Source organism: Salmo salar, chromosome ssa12, assembly GCF_905237065.1.
Source record: "Salmo salar chromosome ssa12, Ssal_v3.1, whole genome shotgun sequence".
NCBI lineage: Eukaryota > Metazoa > Chordata > Actinopteri > Salmoniformes > Salmonidae > Salmo > Salmo salar.
In genome coordinates, this window is record NC_059453.1 from 82,222,210 (window position 1) to 82,248,474 (window position 26,265).

The window sequence follows — 26,265 nt, forward strand, 5'->3', positions numbered from 1 at the left end:
CGACAATCAGCTGCCTCTAATTGTAGGTCCTACCAAAACCCCAACATAGAAATAGAAAACTAGATTATAAACATTGAAATAGAAAACATAGAACCTAAACCAAAAACACCGAAACACACAAAACAAACACCACCTGCCACGCCCTGACCAAACTACAATGACAAATAACCCCTTTTACTGGTCAGGACATGACAGATCTAAATCTGTCGTCACTATGCTTCTGATCTATTTATCATGTCTAGATCTAAATGATATCTGCTCATCATACACTCAGGCCTGTCTAGCCCAGGACATAATGAGATGGGCAGCCAATGGCCAAACAGATCTTATCAACCTACACCTTCTAGTCATTTGCTTATAAGTGATCCTGTAATTTAAAATATATATGTGATATTTTTGCAGTATCAGTATGCTTTTATGTCAAAGACACTGAGGTTCAATAACACAGACTAATACTTTGCTGATGTGGTTTTAAATCAGAAGCATCGAATTTCATTTGTGGATCTTGTGGTATGGATTGAAGTGGTCATTTAAATTAACATTATCATTACCAATTTTGCGACATTATGGAATAACAATGATATTTTGACATTGGCTGTTCTTTTTTGCCGAAGGTCAATGTCTGCATGCAGAGCCCACCTGCTCTTGCTAGTCAGCAGAAGAGAGACAGGCAGGGAGACGGGTGGGTGCAGATCAGGAACGCCACAGCCTGCCAAGCCAGATAGAAGCACAGACAGAGCTGCACACAGGCTGAGCATGGAGCTGCCTGTCTCTACTGATGCACTTCCTGTTTTGACAGGCCAATGTTCTAGTATTGGGAACATGCTGGGGATGTGTTATAATCGTATAAGAAAACACAGTAATTTGGAGCAGACACATTATATTATTAGCATTGTTGAAATGATATTTTAATGATGATGTTACAATACTCTCTGTTTTCTGAATGTGCTGCTAGTGTTTCCAGAAATGTGCAGTGGAGAGTCAAATGATCTTCACTGGGCTCCCACTGTCAGAGAAGCCAGAGAGGCTGAAAGGCTGTCACTTCCGCTCTCTCTCAAAACACACTAGATTAATGGGCTGCCTGTGTGACCTAGCCTTGGTCTTTGTATTACTCAACTACTGTGTTTAGTCCTGGACCGGATGCAGCTGACCTCCATTTTCTAATGGAGAGAGACCTTTTAGCGGCACTCAAGACTGAAATCACTTGTGCGCATCCACTAAGAAAAGGGATGCTGCATTGTGTATCCCCTGGTTCATTTTGTCCTAAGACCCCGGGCTTTGAGAACACAGAGCATGTGCACTCTGTCTACTCATGTACATGAACAGAATGTAGGGAGGAGGAGAATTATTGTAGCCTGGAGCAAACTTGGGAGCACTGCACTTTAACACAATTGGAGTGGAAGTACTTTCAGGGGGTGTTTTTCACGTAGGCTGTGGGATGGAGTTCATTGTTTTCAGCAGTGCGGAGAGGCAGTCTGTTGGAGGAGACCCTAGTTCTATGAATCAGTGGACATTGACTGGACCAAATCTAGGGTGGAGATGTTTTGTAATTTTGCCTTATTTTGAGGCTCACCAGACTGTTGGACCTGCTAGGACCTCTAGTCAGAGAAACTGGAGCAATTTTTCAGAGAAACTGAGACATTTCTTTCTGACCCCTCCATGGGTTATCCAACAGCTCCACACATGTCACATCCTCCTTGCATCTGTGGATATATTAAACTTTGTACACGGCTATTAGTAACCTCTTTGTTTGAAGTTTGTTTATCGTTCACGCCAGGATGCTGTTGCCTGTGTTTGTAGCACGGTAATTAAAAATGCATATTGTTGTCACAGTAAACTTTACATGTATTATTAATACCAGATGATCAGGCAGCAGATTGTCATGATTAATATTCATTGAAAGCATTGACACTGATAATGCATGATGAAGATACAAACACAACTCCCCCCTCCTCAGAATGAACACGGCAGTATTAACATTGATAGAGCTCATAACTCAGAAGTATGTGATTAACTGATATGTCCTTATAATACACCTTAGCAACCCTATTGTAATGATAGATGGGTTCTTTTGTCTGTTGATGCAGGCCTACACTGCACATGTTGTTCACCCGTGTCTTAATTATTCCCTATGTTTAGATGAATATATATTGTTTTTATAGCACGCTGACTCCGCAGGGGGATCCCAGGGGGCTCTGCCACTGGGTTCAGTGTAGAATGTGCAGAGGCCTGCCATCTTGCAGTGTGTAGATATTACTTTGAACAAAGCCAAGAGGTTGGTTGGGTTTTAATTGTTGGCTCAGAACACTGACACTAATACACACATAAAGGATTGCATGTGTAAGCAATACACAAATAAAGTAATGCGTGTGTAAGCATTTCCAATCATTTGTCATTAAGCACTATTTATATTCTGTAATCTGGATGCCCATTGAAGGGAATAATTACACTGTTGCACTAGCGCTTTGATGATGAATCAACATATTATATATTTTTTGTTCATGATGATTTTTGTGTTTTGGGAAGAATTTAGAGATGCGCAATTATGCCATGTGATTGGATGTGCTAGTACAGTGCCTTCAGAAAGTATTCACACCCCTTGATTTTTTTTCACATTTTGTTGTTACAGCCTGAATTTAAAATTGATTAAATTGAGATTTTTTGTCACTGACCTAACACACCATACCCCATAATGTCAAAGTGGAATAATGTTTGTTTTTAATTGTTGCTAATTAATTACAAATTTAAAGTTAAAATATCTTGAGCCGATAAGTATTCAACCCTTTTGTTATGGCAAGCCTAAATAAGTTCAGGAGTAACAATTCACTTAATAAATGGCATGGACTCACTCTGTGTACAATAATTGTGTTTAACATACTTTTTTAATGACTATGTAATTTCTGTACCCTACACATACAATTATCTGTAAGGTCCCTCAGTTGAGCAGTGAATTTCAAACACAGATTCAACCACAAAGACCTGGGAGGTTTTCCAATGCCTCGCAAAGAAGGGCACCCATTGGTAGATGGGGAAAAAATGTAATTAAAAAGCAGACATTGAATATTCCAGTCAGCATGGTGAAGTTATTAATTACACTTTGGATGGTGTATAATACACCCAGTCACTACAAAGATACAGCCATCCTTCCAAACTCAGTTGCCGGAGTGGAAGGAAACTGCTCAGGGATTTCACCATGAGGCCAATGGTGACTTTAAACAGTTACAGAGTTCAATGCCTGTGACAGGAGAAAATCGAGGATGGATCAACAATGTTGTAGTTACTCCACGATACTAACCTAATTGACAGAGTGAAAAGAAGGAAGCCTGTACAGAATAAACATATTCCAAATATTCCTGTTTGCAACAAGGCACTAAAGTAATACTGCACTTTTTGTCCTAAATACAAAGTGTTATGTTTGGGGCAAATCCAATACAACACATTACTGAGTACCACTCTCCATATTTTCAAGCATACTGGTGGCTGCGTCATGTTATGGTTATACTTGTAATCGTTAAGGACTGGGGAGTTTTTCAGGATACAAAATAAACGTAATGGAGCTAAGTACAGGCAAAATCCTAGAGAAAAACCTGGTTCAGTCGGCTTTCCACCAGACACTGTAGTTACTTACCAAGAAGACAGTAAATATTCCTGAGTGTCCGAGTTAGTTTTGACTTAAATCTGCTTGAAAATGTATGACAAGGCCTGAAATTGGTTGTCTAGCAATTGTCAACAAACAATTTGACAGAGCTTGAAGAATTTTGAAAAGAATAATGGGCATAGAGACTTTCCCAATGGGCATAGAGCCTTACCCTTACATAGAGACTTACCCAGAAAGAATCACAGCTGTAATCGCTGTCAAAGGTGCTTCTACAAAGGGTGCGAATTCTTATGTAAATGAGATATTTCTGTATTTCATTTTCAATAAATGAGCTAACATTTATACAAAATCTTGCTTTCAGTCATACAGTGTTATTTTCCCTGAGTGTGACAATAATTAATTGTATGCTGCATTTTGTATTGGAGACTTACAACACAGCTGTGTTGTCTAAAAGTATGGCAGATTTTATTTTGGAGAATTACTTAGTGTCTCCGTCTTCTTACATAATTTTTACATTTTGACAAATGATTTACGATATACTTGTTGGTCTCTGTTTTTGCAGATCTCTTCATTTCATTGTGACTTCTCCGAAGTATTGTGCAAGCCCAGCAGTGTAGATACACACAGCGTTATAATTTGTCAGCATCTCTCAAGCCTCTCGGGGGACTCCTCAAAGTGGAAACTCCTCTCTTCTCAAATGTATCATCTCTTAGAATATGCCCACACTCTACAGAATGCTTTATCTATAGGTAACTGACTAAATAAAGGAAACACTTGAGTAAATTAGGGATACAAAGTATATTGAAAGGTGCTTCCACACAGTTGTCGTTGCTGAGTTAATTAAACAATTAACATCCCATCATGCTTAGGGTCATGTATAAAAATACTAAGTTGCCCATTATTTTAGCGTGTGTGTTTGGTGTTACTATCCTTGTGGGGACCAGAAGTCTGTCCTTGTGGGGACCAGAAGTATATCCTTGTGGGGACCAGAAGTCCTCATGAGGATAGTAAAACAAGGAAAAGTCTGACAAGTAGGAACATTTCGCCAGTCCCCACAAGGAAAAAGGCAATTTTATGCTCACAAATCAGGGTTAGGGTTAGGGGTTAGGGTTAGAGTTAGGGTTTTGGTTAAGGGTTAGGTTTAGGGTTAAGGAGTTAGGGGGAAAAGGATTTTGAATGGAAATCCATTATCAATCAAATTTTATTGGTCACATAGACGTGTTTAGCAGATGTTATTGCGGGTGTAGGGAAAAATGCTTGTGTTTCTAGCTCTGACAGTGCAGTAATATCTAACAAGTAATATTGAACAATTTCAGATCATACTGTATACCCAATACAAACAAATCTAAGTAAAGGAATGGAAAATATAAATATATGGACGAGCAATGTCAGAGAGGCGTAGACTAAGATACAGTAGAATATAACAGAATACATTATATACATATGAGATGAGTAATACAAAATATGTAAACATTATTAAAGTGACAAGTGTTCCATTTATTAAAGTGGCCAGTGATTTCAAGTTTATGTATATAGGCAGCAGCCTTTAATGTGCTATTTAACAGACTGATGGCCTTGAGATAGAAGCTGTTTTTCAGTCTCTTGGTTCCAGCTTTGATGCATCTGTACTGACCTCTTCTTCTGGATGGTAACGAGGTGAACAAGCAGTGGCTAGTGTGGTTGTCCTTGATGATCGTTTTGGCCTTCCTGTGACATCAGGTGCTGTAGGTGTCCTGGAGGGCAGGTAGTTTGGCCCTGGAGATGCATTGGGCAGACTGCACCACCCTCTGGAAAGCCCTGCAGTTGCGGGCAGTGCAGTTGCCGTATCAGGTGGTGATGCAGCCCGACAGGATGCTCTCAATTGTGCATCTGTAAAAGTCTGTGAGGGTTTTAGGTGCGAAGCCAAATTTCTTCAGCCTCCTGAGCTTGAAGAGGCGCTGTTGTGCCTTCTTCACCACACTGTCTGTGTGGGTGGACCACTTCAGATTATCAGTGATGTGTATGCCGAGGAACTTCTCCACTGAGGTCGTGTCGATGTGGATAGGGGGGTCCTCCCTCTGCTGTTTCCTGAAGTCCACAATCATCTCCTTTGTTTTGTTGACATTGAGTGAGAGGTTATTTTCCTGGCACCACACTCCCAGAGCCCTCACCTCCTCCCTGTAGGCTGTCTCGTCATTGTTGTTAATCAAGCCTACTAATATTGTGTCATCTGCAAACTTAATGATTGAGTTGGAGGCGTGATTTGACAATGGAAATCCACACCCATACAGTCATGGGTGAACAGGGAGTACAGGAGGGGGCTGAGCACGCACCCTTGTGGGGGCCCAGAGGTGAGGCTCAGCGAAGTGGAAGTGTTGTTTCCTACCGTCACCACCTGGGGACAGCCCGTCAGGAAGTCCAGGACCCAGTTGCACAGGGTGGAGTTCAGACCCAGGGTCTAGAGCTTAATGATGAGCTAGGAGGGTACTATGGTGTTGAAAGCTGAGCTATAGTCAATGAACAGCATTCTTATTCCTCTTGTCCAGATGGGATAGGGCAGTGTGCAGTGCGATGACGATTGCATCGTCTGTGGATCTATTGGGGCAGTAAGCAAATTGAAGTGGGTCTAGAGTGACAGGTAAGGTAGAGGTGATATGATCCTTGACTAGTCTTTCAAAGCACTTCATGATGACAGAAGTTTTGACATGGAAACTCTGACGAAGGCCATGAGGCCAATACGGAAGCTTTTTAAAAGCAGTGACACTATCAAGAGCAATGTGCAGGTTTCTTATTTTTTCTCATAATGACAGATGTGAAAGCTACGGGGTGATAGTCATTTAGTTCAGTTAGCTTTGCATTCTTGGGTACAAGAACAATGGTGGCCATCTTGAAGCATATGGGGACATCCGACTGGGATAGGGAGAGATTGAATATGTCTTTAAACACACCAGCCAGCTGGTCTGCACATGCTCTGAGGACACGGTTAGAGATGCCGTCTGTGCCGGCAGCCTTTTGAGGATTAAAACACTTAAATGTCTTACTCACATCGGCCACGGAGAAGGAGATCCCACAGTCCTTGGTAGAGGGCCGCGTTGGTGGCACTGTGTTATCCTCAAAGCGGGCAAATAAGATGTTTAGCTTGTCCCGGAAGCAAGATGTCAGTGTCCGCGACGTTGCTGGTTTTCCTTTTGTAATCAATGATTGTCTGTAGACCCTGTCACATACTTCTGGTGTCTGAGCCGTTGAATTGCGACTCCACTTTGTCTCTATACTGACATTTTGCTTGTTTGATTGTCTTGCAGAGGGAATAACTACACTGTTTGTATTCTGCCATATTCAAAGTCACCTTGCCATGGTTAAATGCGGTGGTTCGCGCTCTCGGTTTTGCGCAAATGCTGCCGTCTATCCATGGTTTCTGGTTGGGGTAGGTTCTAATAGTCACAGTAGGTACAACATCTCCTATACATTTCCTGATAAACTCAGTCACCAAATCAGTATGTTCATCAATGTTATTATCCGAGGCTACCCGGAACATATCCCAGTCCCCATGATCAAAACAATCTTGAAGCGTAGATTCCGATTGGTCAGACCAGCGTTGAATAGTCCTTAGCACGGGTACTTCCTTTTTGAGTTTCTGCCTATGGGAATGGAGGAGTAAAATGGAGTCGTGGTCAGATTTGCCGAAAGGAGGACGGGGAGGGCTTGTAGGCATCCCGGAAGTTGGAGTAGCAGTGGTCAAGTGTTTCAGCAGCGCGAGTACTACAGTCAATGTGTTGATAGAAATTCGGTAGCCTTTCTCCCAAATTTGCTTAGTTAAAATCCCCAGCTATTATAAATGTGGCCTCGGGATATGTGGTTTCCATTTTGCATAAAGTCCAGTGAAGTTCTTTGTGGTATCAGCTTGAGGGGGGACATACATGGCTCTGACTATAACCGAAGGGAATTCTCTTGGGAGATGATACAGTTGGCATTTGATTGTGAGGTATTCTAGGTCAGGTGAACAAAAGGACTTGAGTTCCTGTATGTTATCACAATCACACCATGAGTCGTTAATCATGAAACATACACCCCGCCCTTCTTCTTCCCGGAGAGCAGGGTTGGGTAGGTTACTTTCTGAATGTAATCCATTACAGTTACAAGTTACCTGTCCGAAATTGTAATCGGTAATGTAACTTTTGGATTACCCAATCTCAGTAACGTAATCTGATTACATTCCGTTACTTTTAGATTACCTTCCCCTTAAGAGGCATTAGAAGAAGACCAAAATGTATGTTACTAATTGAACGGCATTTGTTGCAGGATAAATCAATGTTAAAGTTTACATAGCTGGCCATATATGGATTTTAAATTTTACTTTATGGGTTGATTATGTAGGCTTCTTCTAAGCCATCGCTTTCTACTATATATAATAATACGATTAAATTATGCATTTACATTAAAAAACCAAAGTCTATCAGAATTCCAGTCATTCCAATAAATGTTATACCCCTTGATCTTCAAGAATAGGACTTGGAAATATGGAAGTATAGATTAGCCAATTTGTTTTACCTGAGCATGACCCCAAAACTAAGGACTTATTAGCCAGCCCTACTCTGTTGTTTATGATTTTGTTATCATGGAGGACTGATTGGCCTCATTGATTCGAGTTTAAAAATAAATGCTGCGCTCATGGAATGGCATGCTTTACCAAGAGTGTGCAAAGCTGTCAACTATAAAATATATTTTGATTTATTTAACACTTTTTTGCTTACTACATTATTCCTTATGTGTTATTTCATAGTTTTGATGTCTTCACAATTATTCGACAATATAGAAAAATAAAGAAAAACCCTTGAATGAGTAGGTGTGCCCAAACTTTTGATTGGTACTGTATATATAATTTATAAATCCCAAAATGGATGTAGCACCTACAGATTGCCCCTTTAAGTCCATCAAAAGTGTGCAAGTTTGAGCATGAATTAGATTGAGCAATAAAAGCCCCACTTTAATTCCATAAGCTTGGATCCGCACTATGCAGCTGTTGGAAGAGTGCATTTTTCATTGATGATTGATAGGCAGTTTAAACATCTTGAATTGAAACATTATTGGGTTCAAATACACATTTAGATTTGTGAACAGCCATCCTCAACAACCACAATCCGTAAGGCGCAAATAGCTAGATGAGAAAGCAGCAGTGGGATTCACATCAATGCGCTATATAAATATCAATAATAAGTGATATCCGTATCGCCGTAGACTACATCACTACTGTCATCCTTAACTCCAAGCGTTTATTCTAGTTGGATAATCTTTGGATTCCAGCAGCAGTCGCACCATTGGAAGACATAGCTTGGACAGTAGCCTACAAAAGCCTATTCCTGCTCTTTTCCCGCGATCCATCAAACACAATTGGTGTGTCATCATAGTGGTCTCTGACTTGTGGTCAGACTCGCTCAGGTGGAACAAACTTAAACCTGAGCCTTTTTTCAATGCTGATTTGAATGTCATTGAGAAAACAGAGAAGTGTCAAAGTTTTTTTTCTCGCAACATTCTTTCTGAATTAAAAATGAATCCTTAAAGTAATCATCTAGTTTTTCAAAAGTATCAGTAATCTGATTACAATATTTTAGCTGGTAACGTAACGGATTATAGTTACCATTCTTTTGTAATCTCCCTTCCGGAGAGAGATTTATTCCTGTCTGCGCGATGAACTGAGAACCCAACTGGCTGGACGGACTCAGACAGTATATCCCGAGAGAGCCATGTTTCCATGAAACAGAGTATGTTACAATCCCTAATGTCTCTCTAGAAGGAAATCCTCGCCCTGAGCTCATCAACTTTATTACCCAGAGATTGAACATAAGCCAGTAATATACTTGGAAGCGGGGGATGGTGTGCGCGCCTCCGAAGTCGGACTAGAAGACCACTCCGAGTACCTCTCCTCCGCCGGCGGTGTTTTGGGTCGGCCTCTGGAATCAGTTCCATTGCTCTGCAGGGTGAGAAACAAAGGATCCGATTCTGGAAAGTTGTATTCCTGGTCGTAATGCTGGTAATGCTGGTAGTGCTGGTAAGTAGCATGACTGAATATATTTCAGTCATGTTTCCTAGCCTTGTTCAACACTGAATTATCATTATATTTTATTGTTCTGCCATTATTTTCCCATACTTTAGTCACCATGAAACTTATGAGTAGTAAACATGTGTGTGAGCAGGTGCAAGCACAACCCATGAGCACTGGAGAGGAAACGAGCCAGAACAATATGCCTTGTCCTGCCTTGGAGAGCAGAATGTTCCATGTCTCTGTTGTCCTCTCCCCTCCTCTCCGCTTGCTGTGCCATCACCTTCTGTGTTCCTCTAATACACTCAGGACTCTGCCAAAATACACTTCTGAAGAGGCTGATTGGCCTGCTCTGATTCTTGCTGTAGCCTATACCTGCTCCTAACAGTGAGCGAGCTGCATCATGCATCGAAGCCTGCTGTGATAAATGACCAGGCAGATAGAAAGGGTAAAGGAGGAATCCTTCAAGACTGTTTTGTTTAATTACCAACCAGCTAACAAGTGAATGGGTTTGATTAGGCTCAGCGGGAAAAGGTACGTGCCTGTCAATTTGAAGGCCTGGAAAACTCAGGCTGCCCTCCACTAATTAGAATGTCAGAACATTCAGAAATAATCATTTGTCCCTGAAAGCTTCAAACGAGAGCTCGGCAACAGAAAAAAAACAACATGACCCTGAAAGCAGTGTTCTTGATAAGTACCCCAGCTGAGATCAAACTGTCACGAATCACAATGCGTCTTACACTGGCTCTGTCTATCATTTGTTCCTTGCAGTAGATCAAAACCTAGAAGTATGGTTTAGCTGTAGGGTACTGCATGTGTAATCAATCAATCAAATGTATTTATGAAGCCCTTTTTACATCAGCAGATGTCACAAAGTGCTATACAGAAACCCAGCCTAAAACCCCAAACAGCAAGGAAAGCAGACAGCAAGCAATGCAGATGGGATCACCACTGATTTTACATACCTTTTAAATGACATGATGATGGTGATGATGATGATGATGACGCTAACGACAACAACGATGATGATGATGGTGGTGATAATGATGATTATGCTGGTGGTGCTGATGAAACGTTCAAAGTCCTGGTGGGAACAGTGAGCTTGGATTAACACAAAGCACTACAAAATATGCAGAATGGGAAAGGTTTTTCAAGAATGTACAGTATTTCAGTTGCCTCAGTCACGCATACAAATGAATGATTTTTTTTTTTTTAAATGTACTCCTCTGTGAATCCTTTTGGCCTAAGGAGCCAAAGTCTCTGGGCACAGAAAGTTACTGAATCACCAGACGAATAGACAAACAAAGTGTTTATTTCAAAGGTTACTCTTCAAAATGTGTGTTTTGTTCTTTTTGAAAGACTCAAACCACAAAAGATGTGACATTAAAAATATGCTGACATTTACAGTAAGAAAATGACTGGAGAGACCCACCTGACAGTTACCAGCCAACATGATGCTCGTTATCCTGTGAATCATAGCAGATCTGAGATCCTGCCTTGTCCTGTGATCCTACAAATGTACTGTATACTATATGTTGTATTGTTATTTTTGTGGAGGCGAATGAAATGCACACATGTTTAGGCGAGGTGCTGGCTAGCGGAGTAGAACACTTGAAAAAGAAAAGTAGAGCCACACACTCTTGGAGCTCAAATGCAATAATTGAATAACCTAATAACAAACGTTTCGACAGACAAGCTGTCTTCATCAGGGTATAATTGTTGTATTGTTATTTTTACCATCATGGTGAGAGTTATTTTAACATTTACTTACAGTACAATTAACCTAGTATTCGGTGACGATCCGAGCTCAAGCCCATCGTCCCTTAGAAATTAGGCCTATCCCTTACGCATTCCCCAAATGAATTTGTTTTCTCGCACTGTTGCATCAATAAAACCATCATTTTTGGTCATGTTACTCTGCTGTCCAACTGTGTGCTACAAAAACAAAACCCGAACTGGCTTCCTGGTCGGTCAATCTTAACTTTGAATTGCATGTTTAAAGTTTCTTTTCTCTGTGAAATAAAACATTCAGCCAATCTCAAGGCCTTGTATTATCTACAAAATGTCCTCTGATTTCGTCAAAATGCAATATTAATTTTTTTACAAAAGAAACCCTGCCACACAAACAATATTAATTTTGAAATGTGTCCAGATAATTAGAGCACCTCCTAACTCATCACACTCGGACCATCATTAATTTTCACCCTAGCATGTAGCTCTGTGATGATTCTGCAACCCCTTTGGAGGGTGAAGAATCAAACAACCCCACACACCTGCTACTCCACCAAATCAATTCCAACCAGACAAAACTGGTATTCTCCCTATTCTCCCATGTTATTATTCTAATAAGGAGAGTCAGCGTGACCCTGAAACCCTGGTGTAATTTTAGTTGTATTTGATCTCACACATTTCTTCTCCTTTCTCCACAGATCTGACATTCTCCTGGATTTTTAATGAGTATCCCTCGTTTGTGAAGCAGGACACACGACGCTTTATCTCCCAGGAGACGGGGAATCTATACATCGCTAAAGTGGAGCCTTCTGATGTGGGCAACTACACCTGTGTGGTGACCAATACTGTCACCAAAACCAGAGTCCAGGGCCCGCCCACGCCTTTGGTGCTCCGCAGTGATGGTGAGATCCAGTTCTACGACAACCACTTACACCCTATCAAAACAGTATATTCCTATTTCATATGTTCATTTTTTTGCTGTTGTGCTGTGTAATGTGTTCAATACTATCACATTTGAAAAGTGTAATTTGTTCACAATCAGTAGGTGAAATGTCAGTAATATTAAACTACACTACTATACCATTAATAAATCATACATACAGTATATTAATAATTGTATCTCTGCATAGTGTTAAACATTAGTTAGAGAAAGCCAACAATTAGATCACTCAGACAAAATACATTTTCATTGGAGAGCCTTTGACAAAGCCAGCCTGAAGCACCACAACCATTGGTTAGTGGGCTTTCTTGCATGGCCTTGAGCAGATCTTTTACTCCAACTGTTTAGGCCTCAATCTGAAACCAGAAGAGTCCTTTTAACATGAACAAATATCAGATATGTTTTTCTAATCGTTATATCTACCAGATATGTCAGGTGCAAGTACATGTAGCGGACATGAGTTGGTCATGGTCACAGGATGAGGTAACCCGCCTGCAAACTTCAAAACCAGCATCAGCCCTCCGCCCATGAGGGAATTTCATCTTGGTCTAATGGGCTAATATGTTGGTTGTTCCTGTGGGAGACCCCGGTTCATAACCCACGTGTTACATTCAGTATGTTAGCATGAAAACTACTACTGCTAATTATTCATCCCTCTTAGATATGATCATGAGTAAATTAACCCTCCCTATTGAATATGGTCCTTAAGACAACTATAATTGGTTGAATCAGGGGAAACATTTATGTGTAGTCAGCCGACCTATCATTAAATAATACCACATGTTTCAAGATGGCAATCATTGTTCCTGTTCTCAAGAAAGCTAAGGTAACTGAACTAAATGACTATCCCCCCGTAGCACTCACTTCTGTCATCATGAAGTGCTTTGAGAGACTAGTCAAGGATCATTACACCTCCACCCTACCTGTAACCCTAGACCCACTTCAATTTGCTTACCGATCGAATAGGTCCACAGACGATGCAATCGCCATCACACTGCACACTGCACACTGCCCTATCCCATCTGGACAAGAGGAATACCTATGTACGAATACTCTTCATTGACTACAGGTCAGCATTCAACATTATAGTACCCTCCAAACTCCTGGGGCTCGACTCCGCCCTGTGCAACTGTGTCCTGGACTTCTTGACGGGCTACCCCCAGGTGGTGAAGGTAGGAAACAACATCTCCACTCCGCTGATCCTCAACACTGGGGCCCCACAAGGGGGTGTTCTCAGCCCCCTGCTGTACTCCCTATTGATGAATGACAGCGTGGCCATGCACGCCTCCAACTCAATCATCAAGTTAGCAGACGACACAACAGTGGTAGGCTTGATTACCAACAATGACGAGACAGCCTACAGGGAGGAGGTGAGGGCCCTCGGGGTGTGGTGTCAGGAAAATAACCTCTCAATGTCAGCAAAACAAAAGAAAGGATTGTGGACTTCAGGAAACAGCAGAGGGAGCACCCCCCTATCCACATCGACACAACAGCAGTGGAGAAGGTGGAAAGTTTTAAGTTCCTCTGTGTACATACCATCGACAAATTGAAATGGTCTACCCACACAGACAGTGTGGTGAAGAAGGCTGAAAAAATGTGGCTTGTCACCGAAAATTCTCACTAACTTTTACAGGTGCACAATTGAGAGCATCCTGTTGGGCTGTATCACCGCCTGGTATGGCAACTGCACCGCCCACAACCGCAAGGCTCTCCAGAGGGTGGTGCAGTCTGCACAATGCATCACTGGTGGCAAACGACCTGCCCTCTAGGACACCTACACCACCCGATGTCACAGGAAGGCAAGAAAGATCATCAAGGACAATAACCACCCAAGCCACTGCCTGTTCACCCCGCTTCCATCCAGAAGGCGAGGTCAGTACAGGTGCATCAAAGCTGAGACAGAGAGATTGAAAAACAGCTTCTATCTCAAGGCCATCAGATTGTTAAACAGCCACCGCTAGCACAGATAGGCGGCTGCCTACCTACAGACTGAGCAAGAGGACAAGTACCAGCATCCCGGAGTCGCCTCTTCACCGTTGACGTTGAGACTGGTGTTTTGTGTGTTCTATTTAATGAAGCTGCCAGTTGAGGACTCTAATGTACTTGTCCTCTTGCTCAGTTGTGCACCGGGGCCTCCCACTCCTCTTTCTATTCTGGTTAGAGATCTGTATGAGATCTTCAGTTTCTTGGCAATTTCTCGCATGGAATAGCCTTCATTTCTCAGAACAAAAACAGACTGACAAGTTTCAGAAGAAACTTATTTGTTTCTTGCCATTTTGAGCCTGTAAACGAACCCACAAATGCTGATGCTCCAGATACTCAACTAGTCTAAAGAAAGCCAGTTTTATTGCTTCGTTAAACAGCACAACAGTTTTCAGCTGTGCTAACATAATTGCAAAAGGGTTTTCTAATGATCAGTTCACGTTTTAAAATTATAAACTTGGATTAGCTAACACAATGTACCATTGGAACACAGGAGTGATGCTGATAATGGGCCTCTGTACGCCTATGTAGATATTCCATTAAAAATTTGCCGTTTCCATCCAGAATAGTCATTTTCAACATGAACAATGTCTACAGTACACTGAATTTCCGATCAGTTTGATGTTATTTTAATGTTATTTTAATGTTTATTTTCTTTCAAAAACAAGGACATTTCTAAGTGACCCCAAACTTTTGAACGGCAGTGTATATTCTTATCCCATTCCTTTGCTAGATTGTGTGTATTAGGTTTTGTTGTGGAATTTGTTAGATATTAGGTTTTGTTGTGGAATTGTTAGATTTTACGTGTTAGATTTAGATTTACCTGTCAGATCTAGAAGAATAAGCATTTCGCTACACTCGCAATAACACCTGCTAACCATGTGTATGTGACCAATAAAATATGATTTGAGGATTGAATAGCGTAATATATTTTTTTTTATTATTTTTTGTTACTTTTACCCCTTTTTCATTGTATCCAATTGGTAGTTACAGTCTTGTCTCATTGCTGCAACTCCCGTACTGACTCGGGAGAGGTGAAGAGCCATGCGCCCTCCGAAACACAACCCAACCAAGCCACACTGCTTATTGACACAATGCCCACTTAACCCGGAAGCCAGCCACATCAATGTGTTGGAGGAAATACTGTGCACCTGGCGACCGTATCAGCGTGCACTGCGCCCGGCCCACCACAGGAGTTGCTAGTGCGTGATGGGACAAGGACATCCCTGCCGGCCAAATCCTCCCCTAACCTGGATGACGCTGGGCCAATTGTGTGCCGTCCCATGGGTCTCCCGGTTGTGGCCAGCTGCGACAGAGCCTGGACTCGAACCCAGAATATCTAGTGGCACTAGCTAGCACTGCGATGCAGTGCCTTAGACCACTGCCCCACTCGGGAGGCCGTAGTATAGCATAATATTACAGTAAATTACGCTGACTGTATCTAAGCAGTCAGGTGGGAATTGTTTAGATACACCACTGCAGAAGCAGCAGCATTTGAGGGTTAGGTTTAAAATGCAGGACACTGGATCTCTGCTTGTCTGGAATCACTACTTCTAGTGCATACTATTTTTTAAGATGCAGCATGAGTATCTTTTTTTGCCAACTTATAATACCTACTGGTGTGACAATGAGGCATCAACAATGAACCATCCAATCACACAGGGCACATTAGCTTCTATTACCTCCTAAAGGTTATGGTATGAGACAGTGTTGTAGAACTCGAGTCCAGGACTTGGACTTGACTCGGACTTAAGTAATGATTTTCGGACTCAACCAGTCATGACTTGGACTTGGACTCGACCAGTAGTGACTTTGTTGTCAGAAAGTCTCTCTCCCTTGCATTATTCAACATGATAGCTACAACAGCAAATGTCCGATAGCTACTGTATTTGCTGCTAGGCTTACCAATGTGCAAAACAGTATGTTATCAAGCTTTCTACATTACAAAATGTAGCTTTGAGCACCAACAAGGGATTTGTGACTCGACTCGGGCTCGAGCATAAAGGACTCCGACCCATACACTCTTAAAAAAAAGGTGTTAAGAAGAACCATTAAGGGTTTTTCCCCATAGGGGAACCCTTTTTGGAGCTGGGTAGAACTCTTTGCAGAGAATTCTAACTAGAACCTTCTATGTAGGTTTCTTCGTAGAACCCCCTGTAAATGGTTCTATCTAGAACCCTCTATGAAGGGTTCAGGCTAGAACACTCTATGAAGGGTTTTACCAAAACCCCTTTTATCCTCTAAAGCAGGGTGGCCTCTGTGCCGAATTTGGCCCAAGTGTTTTTGGCCCCCGAAGTTTTCTGAGCCCCAAAAAAGACTGTAAAACACCAGTAAATCAGCTCCAAGTGATTTTAATTTAGAAAATCTGTTCCAAAGTATTCCCACACATAATAGAGATATACAGTGCCCCTGGACTTTTTCCACATTTTGTTTTGTGACAAGGTGGGATTAAAATTGATTTAATTTTATATTTTTTTAAAAAGCAATGATCTACACAAAATATTCATTAATGTCAAAGTCGAAGAAAAATGTAACATTCATAAAAAAATATATATAAAAAAATAAAACACTAATATATCTTGGTTAGATAAGTATTCAACCCCCTGAGTCAATACGTGTTAGAATCACCTGTGGGAGCGATTACAGCTTTGAATCTTTCTGGGTAAGTCTCTAAGAGCTTTCCACACCTGCATTGTGAAACATTTGCCTATAATTCTTTTCAAAATTCTTCAAGCTTTGTCAAATTGGTTGTTGATCATTGTTAACCTCTATGGGCTAGGTGGGACGCTTGCGTGGCGCGTTATTCAAATACCTCAAAAATGCAAAAACTTCAATTTTTCAAACATATGACTATTTTACACCATTTTAAAGACAAGACCCTCGTTAATCTAACCACACTGTCCGATTTCAAAAAGGCTTTACAACGAAAGCAAAACATTAGATTATGTCAGCAGAGTACCCAGCCAGAAATAATCAGACACCCATTTTTCAAGCTAGCATATAATGTCACATAAACCCAAACCACAGCTAAATGCAGCACTAACCTTTGATGATCTTATCAGATGACAACCCTAGGACATTATGTTATACAATACATGCATGTTTTGTTCAATCAAGTTCATATTTATATCAAAAACCAGCTTTTTACATTAGCATGTGACTAGCATGTGACTAGCATTCCCACCGAACACTGCCGGTGAATTTACTAAATTACTCACGATAAACGTTCACAAAAAACATAACAATTATTTTAAGAATTATAGATACAGAACTCCTCTATGCACTCGATATGTCCGATTTTAAAATAGCTTTTCGGTGAAAGCACATTTTGCAATATTCTCAGTAGATAGCCCGGCATCACAGGGCTAGCTATTTAGACACCCAGCAAGTTTAGCCTTCACCAAAGTCTGATTTACTATTATAAAAGTTTGATTACCTTTGGTGTTCTTCGTCAGAATGCACTCCCAGGACTGCTACTTCAATAACAAATGTTGGTTTGGTCCCAAATAATCCATTGTTATATCCAAACAGCGGCGTTTTGTTTGTGCGTTCAAGACACTATCCGAAAGGGTAAATAAGGGTGGCGAGCATGGCGCATTTCGTGACAAAAAAATTCTAAATATTCCATTACCGTACTTCGAAGCATGTCAACCGCTGTTTAAAATCAATTTTTATGCCATTTTTCTCGTAAATAAGCGATACTATTCCGACCGGGAAAGCCTGTATACGTACAAAGAGAGAGAAAATAAATACATCTCGTGCCCTCATGCACGAGCGTGAGTCTCAGAGTACTCTGACCAGCCACTATCCAAACGCGATAATGTGTTTCAGCCAGAGGCTGCCTCGATATCGTTCAGCTTTTTCCCGGGTTCTGAGAGCCTATGGGAGCCGTAGGAAATGTCACGTTACGGCAAAGATCCTCAGTCTTCAATAAAAAGAGCCAAGATGAACAACAACTTGTCAGAGAGGGCGCTTCCTGTTTGGAATCTTCTCAGGTTTTTGCCTGCCATATGAGTTCTGTTATACTCACAGACACCATTCAAACAGTTTTAGAAACTTTAGGGTGTTTTCTATCCAAAGCCAATAATTATATGCATATTCTAGTTACTGGGCAGGAGTAGTAACCAGATTAAATCGGGTACGTTTTTTATCCGGCCGTGTCAATACTGCCCCCTAGCCCTAACAGGTTAAACAACCATTTTCAAGTTTTGCCATAGATTTTCAAGCAGATTTAAGTCAAAAGTGTAACTTGGCCACAATCACTGTCTTCTTGGTAATCAACTTCAGTGTAGATTTGGCATTGTGTTTTAGGTTATTGTCCTGCTGAAAGGTGAATTCATCTCCCAGTAATGGAATTTATTTCACCCAACTTTTAACCTAAATCCAATGACATGGTGATTTCTGTTGTTGATTTCACAGTGAATTCAGGTTAGTTAACAACTCAACATATTTAAATCAAAATTAGGTGTTGAACTGACATCTGTGCCCAGTGGGCTTGCCTTACAAAGAACCCTCGTCTTCCAAAAAGGGTTCTTCAGATGAAAACAGTTCTTGGTATAACCCTATTCCTCCACAAAGAACCCATTTGGAACCCTTTTTTCTAATAGTGTAGGGACTTGGCACTCGACTCGGACTCGAGGTTTAGTGACTTGACTACATCACTGATTAGAGCCTCATCCAGCTGTCTCATTTACCATGGCTGATAGGGTCTTGGCTACCTGGCTGTATTAGACAATGGAAATACAGATCTGAATGAGCTTTCACAGTCAGTCAGGAAACCGTGCCTCACAATATCAAGGAGATGAAATTGGCTTGTTTCTCCCATTTCAAGAGCCCATTTGGGCTGAGAAACCTCTGGAAATGTTATAGAGATTTGCAGATAGAGAATAACAGCAACAATGAGAACCTGTTATTGGTTTTCCAAAAGAACCACTTCTCAGGTGTATGATTGTAATCGCTTATAGGACATATGTAGGAAACGACATATCATATTATCTGTGTTGTTGTTTTTTGCTTTCTTATATTGGTTGTGAATTACTCTCCTCAGGTATAATGGGTGAATACGAGCCGAAGATCGAAGTTCAGTTTCCAGAGATTGTCCATGTAGCCAAAGGATTGACAGTGAAACTGGAATGTTTTGCATTAGGAAAGTAAGTAGACTCTGGGCTTGGTTAAACAGGCACACAAATACATGAAAAGCAGAAAGGTTATTAACAAACAGCTAGATATTTTTCATGTATCACTGCATGCCGCCAACCCTCCTCTGATTGAAGCTGAGCTGGACATCTGAGATTTCTCGTAGAGTTGGGGCTGTGACTCCTGGTACACTAGCTGAATTATGTATTACCTACATGTCAGTTTTTTTTGTCTGATCAATTGAATCCATCTAGGTTAAGTATTGTGGTGAGGTTGTGATATTACAAATGATTTGTGTTTGTAATATGAACATGCTACAAGGTTTCTCTTTCCATTCCTCTTTACTCCAGCCCTGTCCCCTCTATAAACTGGAATAGAGTGGACGGAATCCCCTTTTCTAGGAAGGTGGACGTGAGGAAAGCCAGCGGCGTCCTGGAAATCCCTTATTTCCAGCAGGAAGACGCGGGCACATACGAGTGTGTGGCAGAGAACTCCAGGGGGAAGAACACTGTAAAAGGAAAGCTTTCATTCTACGGTAGGTGATCCTGAACCACATGAGTATTTGAACCAGTGAAGGCTGCATGTGTCAGCTTCGCTCAGATTGAAACACATCAAAGGGAGACCTAACTGGGTTTAAAACATAGCCATCGGTAATCAACTGTGGCCACTTTGCATGGGGGAGCATCGTTTTAACAGAGCATCCCAAATGATTAAAGCCCCGCCGGCCATGATGCCCATAATATTTTGATCCAGATTAAAGCAATGATGATGTGGATGAGGAGGAGACCTTGGATGTGACCTTGTGCGTGGGACTTGTATTGGTCTCCACCAGATGGCATTGTGATTGACATCCAACTTGACTGGAGATCAAAGCTGTTAAATGTACTATACTTAGACCAGGGCCACATATGCCATCAGAATAATCCGCAGTGCAGCATCTGACTGAAGATGAGGAAGAGTAGTTGTGAAATGTGGTTGTTAGTGTTATTAGTTTTATTCATGTCTGTTTCATTCAGATAGTATTCTGGTGATATCCTCTACTTAATAATGTAGATCTTCAACTGATTCCCTGCGGCTGAATATTTCTGTTTTGGATTTGCTGTCATTGTCATCCATGCATGTATTATTTGTGAACCTTGCTCTTGGTTATTGAGGTAAAATCATCAAAAACATCACTGTCTGTTCAGGATGTCAAGCTGAGAGAAAAATAAAATAGTTTAGCTAAATGATTTTTGTCTCCCTAGTAGGACCAATATTATTGTCACTATTGGCCCCAGCATTAGTCAGTATTTTTTACCTCTAATAACGCAGCAGGCAGTCTCAAGGCTCTATCAGTGGCAGAGTGGAGTCTAGTCTATTTTAGGCCAAACTCATTTGCATTTACTATGGACATTCAAATAAAGGGTCGTGACCTTCCGTTGTTCTCTAGTAGTCATACGATGGCATTCTTCATACAAGATGTCCTTTTATTAAGTAAGTACCTGTAGGCTATCCTCACCACTGAGATTTATCTCTACCTTCTGGGGTCTTTCTCCGCTGCATGCCTAATGGCCCATTTACAAGAATAGCTTGTCTGGCTCCCTGCATTTTTTATTACACTTGTTTATATTCCCACAATGTGGATCAGTCACAGATAAATGCTGGAAAATACTCTAAAGAAACATGGCCGCCTGGACTAATTATATGAAAGTATGTTCGCTTTGGTAGCAGCAACGATATACAGTATAGTTATATGGATTGTAAAACAAAGTTTAAAAAAAAACTGAGCACAGCAGGTGATAACTAACATACATACTTCTATACAGGCCATCTATTTCCGTGCGGGTAAATATTTATGATCTCTTGATTTTCTTCCAAATTCAACTGAATATCTCTCCTTCAATTGGTTTCCCCATCTCTATGCCCCTGTGGTTTGTAAGTCAGGCTCTGTCAGCTGTCAGGAATAACTCTTTCTGTGCATTAAACAATTTGGCATTATTTACAACGTGCCTGCCTCCAAGCTCCCTGCAGTGTTTCTCTGGCTGTGAGCTACAGGGGATAGGTTGTCCATATTAGCAGCAGGTCTGTCCTATTGTGATGTACTTTCTCTCTCTCTCTATCTCTGTCTTGCAGTGCATGCTGGGAGTTTTTTGGAGTTTGAGTGTTTGGTGTGAAGGGGTCAGTCCTAACAAATGTTCTTGTATCTGTCCTTGGTCTTTTCTTTCAATTTTTATTTTCTATGGTGGAGGGTTAATGCACTTTGTTTAGCGGTATCCACAGGTTTTTTTCAAAGTTAGGGTGGAAGAGGACAGAGTTAATTTCCTGGGGTTTGGAAGGTGTGGTGTGCTCGATGGCTTCTCAGCCTAGTGTGGAGGAGACGCTGTCGATATGGCATGGATTCAGGTTAAGGGACATCACTGGAATTGTGATACAGTGACTTATATGTGAAATAATCTGTCTGTAAACAATTGTTGGAAAAATTACTTGTGTCATGCACAAAGTAGATGTCCTAACTGACTTGCCAAAACTATAATTTGTTAACAAGAAATTTGTGGAGTGTTTGAAAAACAAGTTTTAATGATTCCAACCTAAGTGTATGTAAACTTCTGACTTCAACTGTACATGGGTGAAGGTTTTTGGGGCTAGGGTGAGTGCAGCTCGACTTGATCGTTTGTACATGTCCAGGAATCGGCGCAATAGGCTGGTGGGCTCTACCATTCTCCCGGTGGGATTTTCTGATCACCACATAACCATGGCTCGGCTATCTATTTCACCAGGGCACCGGCAGGCATCCTATTAGAAGTTTAATGTAAAAGCTCTTACAAGATGCCACTTTTTGCTCAGATTTCCAGACCTTTTGGGAAAGTTGGGGGCAGCAGAGGAGTATGAGTCTCTGAGCCAATGGTGGGATGTGGGGAAAGTCCAAATCGGCTTTTCTGTCAACGGTATACAGCTCAGAGGCTAGGAGAGTATTGGGGGAACTAGAGCGTAGTATTAGTGAGATGGAGGTAGAGATGGTGGGGCAAGGCAATGTAGGCCTCCAGGCTCACTTAGCTGAATTACGTAGGGACCTGGGCCGTTTTTTTCCAGGTTAAAGCAAAGGGAGCACTTGTAAGAGCTAGGTTTTCCATGCTCAAGGAGATGGATGCTCCCAGCTCCTCCTCCATTGGTTTGGAAAGACAGAGTGGTGAAAAAGAGCAGTGAAAAAAAAAGCCAAGGGTATGCATTGTCTACGGCTGTCTGATGGGCGGGTGACCTCTGTGGTGGGTGAGATGCGTTAGCGAACTGTGGAGTTTCTCTGGTCAGGCCATCACTGGCTGAGGGCGGCAGTGTTGTACATGACCGTCCACGAAGAAGGACAGGGCCTGGTGGAACTGGAGAGCAGGGTGGCTGCATTCCGACTAAAGGCGGCGCAGAGACTGCTGTACCACACTGATGTTGGCTGGAGGGAACCAGCATGCTCACTGCTGAGGAGAGCTGGCGGATTAGGGTTGGACCGGCAGCTGTTCCTCATGAGGCTGGAGAGGCTGAGTACAGCAGTTCTCCCTGATTTTTACTCTCAGCAGTTCTCTCTGATTTTTACTCTGAGGGCCTGGCAGCTGCTAAGGCCCACACGAGAAGGGGGTTTGGAGCCTGGGCTGTGGGTGTGGGAGGAGCCTATCTTCAACAACCCGGCCATCCCTTTGAAATTGGTTCAGTCGGCCACCCTGCAGAGGCAAATTATGGCAGCGGGCTTATTAAGGCTGGGTGACCTGTGACTGCTGGGAGAGGAGGGGTGGAAAACCCCGGATGTCCTGGCACAACAAACAGGAATAACGTCTCTTAGGCTGTTGGAGAGATTCCTGGAGGAGGTCCAGGAGGCACTGTCTGAGCCGGTAAGGGGGGTGTTTGAGCGGCCAAAGGGGGAGGGGCCACCAATGTTTCCGCCACTGCATGTGATGGCAGAGACTCGGGACTGGCAAGGGGGTCTGGAGGACTTGTTAGATTTTAACACTCCGAGCCTGGGGGAGTTTGAAGGGGTGGGAGGTAAAGCCCTCTACAACCTATGCATTAAGGTGAGGAACATTAGGAGCCTAACAGGAGTGAAGGCACATCAGTGGCGTTCATCCACCTCTGGCCTGCTCGCCTCCCTACCTCTGCGGAAGCACAGTTCCCGCTCAGCCCAGTCAAAACTGTTCGCTGCTCTGGCACCCCAATGGTGGAACAAGCTCCCTCACGACGCCAGGACAGCTGAGTCAATCACCACCTTCCGGAGATACCTGAAACCCCACCTCTTTAAGGAATACTTGGGATAGGATTAAGTAATCCTTCTAACCCCCCCACCCTCCCCCCCCAAAAAAAGATATAGATGTACTATTGTAAAGTGGTTGTTCCACTGGATATCATAAGGTGAATACGCCAATTTGTAAGTCGCTCTGGATAAGAGCGTCTGCTAAATGACGTAAATGTCAAATGTAAATGGCAGGGGGTATGTGGGGAGGAGAGTATGGTGGGTTTTAGATGGAGGGGGCTCTACAAACCCCCAGCACCAAAGAGGTCAGGGGACCTCCAGTGGAGGGTTCTTCATGGAGCCCTGGCCACTAACAGCTGGTTGGCACGGGTTGAACCGGGAATCGGGCAGGGGTGTCCTTTCTGTGTTATGAAAGAAACTGTGATTCATGTGTTTTCTGTGTGCGCCAGGTTAATGCCATTAATGTCTCTGTTGGAATGTCTGTGTGAGAGGTTGGGGGTAGGTTCTACTGTTGGGATGTTTATAATGGGGTACAGGTATTCAAATAAGGAAAAGACCAAATGTGTTTTGTTGAATTTTCTGTTTGCTCAGGCAAAGTTGGCTATTTGGATAACAAGGAGGAACAGGGTCAAAGGTGGGGGGATAACAGACCCTTTACTATTATTTATTGGGATGGTCTCTGCGGCCTTAGGGTCGAATTTGAGTTCTATAAAATGATAAGGAGATATGGTGTGTTGGGGGGCCTGTCTGTATAGCTGGGTAAGATGTTTTGGATATACGGTTGTAGAAGTGGTGATTTTTGGGGGGTTATTGTGATGTGTGGTGTTGTTTTGTATCGTGTGGAAGAGGGAAAGGTGAGTATGGTACACATGTATGCAGTACAGGATATATTTTTGGTGTTTTATTTTAAGGGGGGGTGAGATTTTAATTAAATGAGAATGTTTCATTAAAGAAAGACAAAAAGTAAAGTGTCTCTCTCTGTCTCTCTGTCTGTCTCTCTGCCAGGTGATACAAATCTGTAATCTTATTTTCAAGTCTGTTTGAATTAAGCCTTTGAAACATTCGTCAGCAGTGTGTCGGAATCAGGGAATGGATAAATGTATCTTGTGTACATCAGTACAACCTGCAGCCACAAAGCTATGAAAGCCTCAGCTTTCTGCCTAGAAAAGAGATGAGGGCATTATTTGAGAGTTTCTTAGCAATTATATGCTAATGCTTTAATTGGGTTCTTTTGGGTCTTGCACATCTTGTGTTTTTACAAGGTGAATGATAGTAATTATTTCATGTTAGTCAAAGCTACATTCAAATGCATCTCTATTGTCTTACTCTTGATTGGAGAGAGCATTTTGACATGTCGATATTTGCCAGGTATAATGATGATGAGTATTAAATCAAAACACAGGGACTAATGATCATGGATCATTTGCATTCTAAAAGGTTGCCTACTCTGGAGATGAATACAACTAAATATGCATATGCTACCGATTTTAATCAGCAATTTGCCTCTGCAGTTTATTTCATACTTTCCTACAATAAGTAGTATCTCAAGATACAGCACATAAAAACTTTGTCCTAAGTCCTTTTCTCTGATTCCCCTTTTGCCTATCCCCAATCACCCTCTTTGCTTTAGCCGGTTGATTTGAAATGTGTGGGCTGATTGTGTGCACACCGGGCCTGATGCAGCCAGGGATGGGCTGCCTGCTTTCATTTGGTGATCTGTGACTGAGAGTCGATACGTTCACAGTGGGTGAGGGATGGAGTGAGCGGCCCTGACAGGGCTAAAAAACAACAACAACAACAATGGGGTCCTGGGAGGTGGAGAGGTTGGAGCATGGCCACGAGGATCCTCTGTTAGATAGCACTGGCATGGATGTGATGCTAAATGACTGGTGATAATGGAGTCTCAGAGTACCCCTCTCTCTCTCTCTCTCTCTCTCTCTGCTATCTCGTATGGGGCACTTCATGTCCAAAACACACACTGGCTACCCTCTTAATACCCAGCCACACACACAGACCACACAAACACACATTTTTTTCCCCTCTTTCTTTTTCTCTCACTCTCTTTTTCTTTCTCTCTATCTATTTTCTCTCTCACACACACATGCATCACATCAAATACACACAGGAGGGATAGGGATACATTCGCAATTACTATTGGATTCCTCACTGTGTCGTCTTGAAATTGTTGAAAGCAAGCTGAGCTGAAGCAGGAGCACAATTAGAGTTGGATTTGTATGTACTATTACAGATAAATCACCTCACAGGTCAGTCGGGCAGTATGGCATTATTTAGGTTCTGTGTAATGGAAACGTATGGTGTGACAATGACCTGGTGTGATAGAGGATTATAGCGTCATCCACAACATGGATAGTTACGAGGATAGTAAATCTGGAGGTTTATATTCCTCATTTTGCCCCTCACTAATTCGTTAACCAGTCATGAGTTACTTGGAAGATAGAGTAGGAATCAATGCAGCTCGTGTATAATTACACCATAATTTACTTCAATGGTTTTGGGAGAGGTATTTTATGGCACTGTACTGTACACTCTTATAAAAAAGGGTTCCAAAAGGATTTTGTGGCTGTCCCCATAGGATAACCCTTTTTGGTTCGAGGTAAAAACCCTTTTTGGTTCCAAGTAGAGCTCTTTTG

General features: G+C 42.1%; 1 protein-coding gene across 3 annotated transcripts in view; it reads left to right on the forward strand.

Moving 5' to 3' along the window:
* Positions 1–26,265, forward strand: part of LOC106565727 (contactin-4) — a 254,653-nt gene that overhangs the window by 159,102 nt on the left and 69,286 nt on the right. For all 3 annotated transcript variants that reach the window (XM_014133150.2, XM_014133149.2, XM_014133151.2), the window contains exons 6-8: positions 12,044–12,247; positions 19,316–19,418; positions 19,755–19,939. In XM_014133150.2, the coding sequence (XP_013988625.1) occupies positions 12,044–12,247; positions 19,316–19,418; positions 19,755–19,939 (492 nt within the window). The remainder of the gene's footprint in view (positions 1–12,043; positions 12,248–19,315; positions 19,419–19,754; positions 19,940–26,265) is intronic.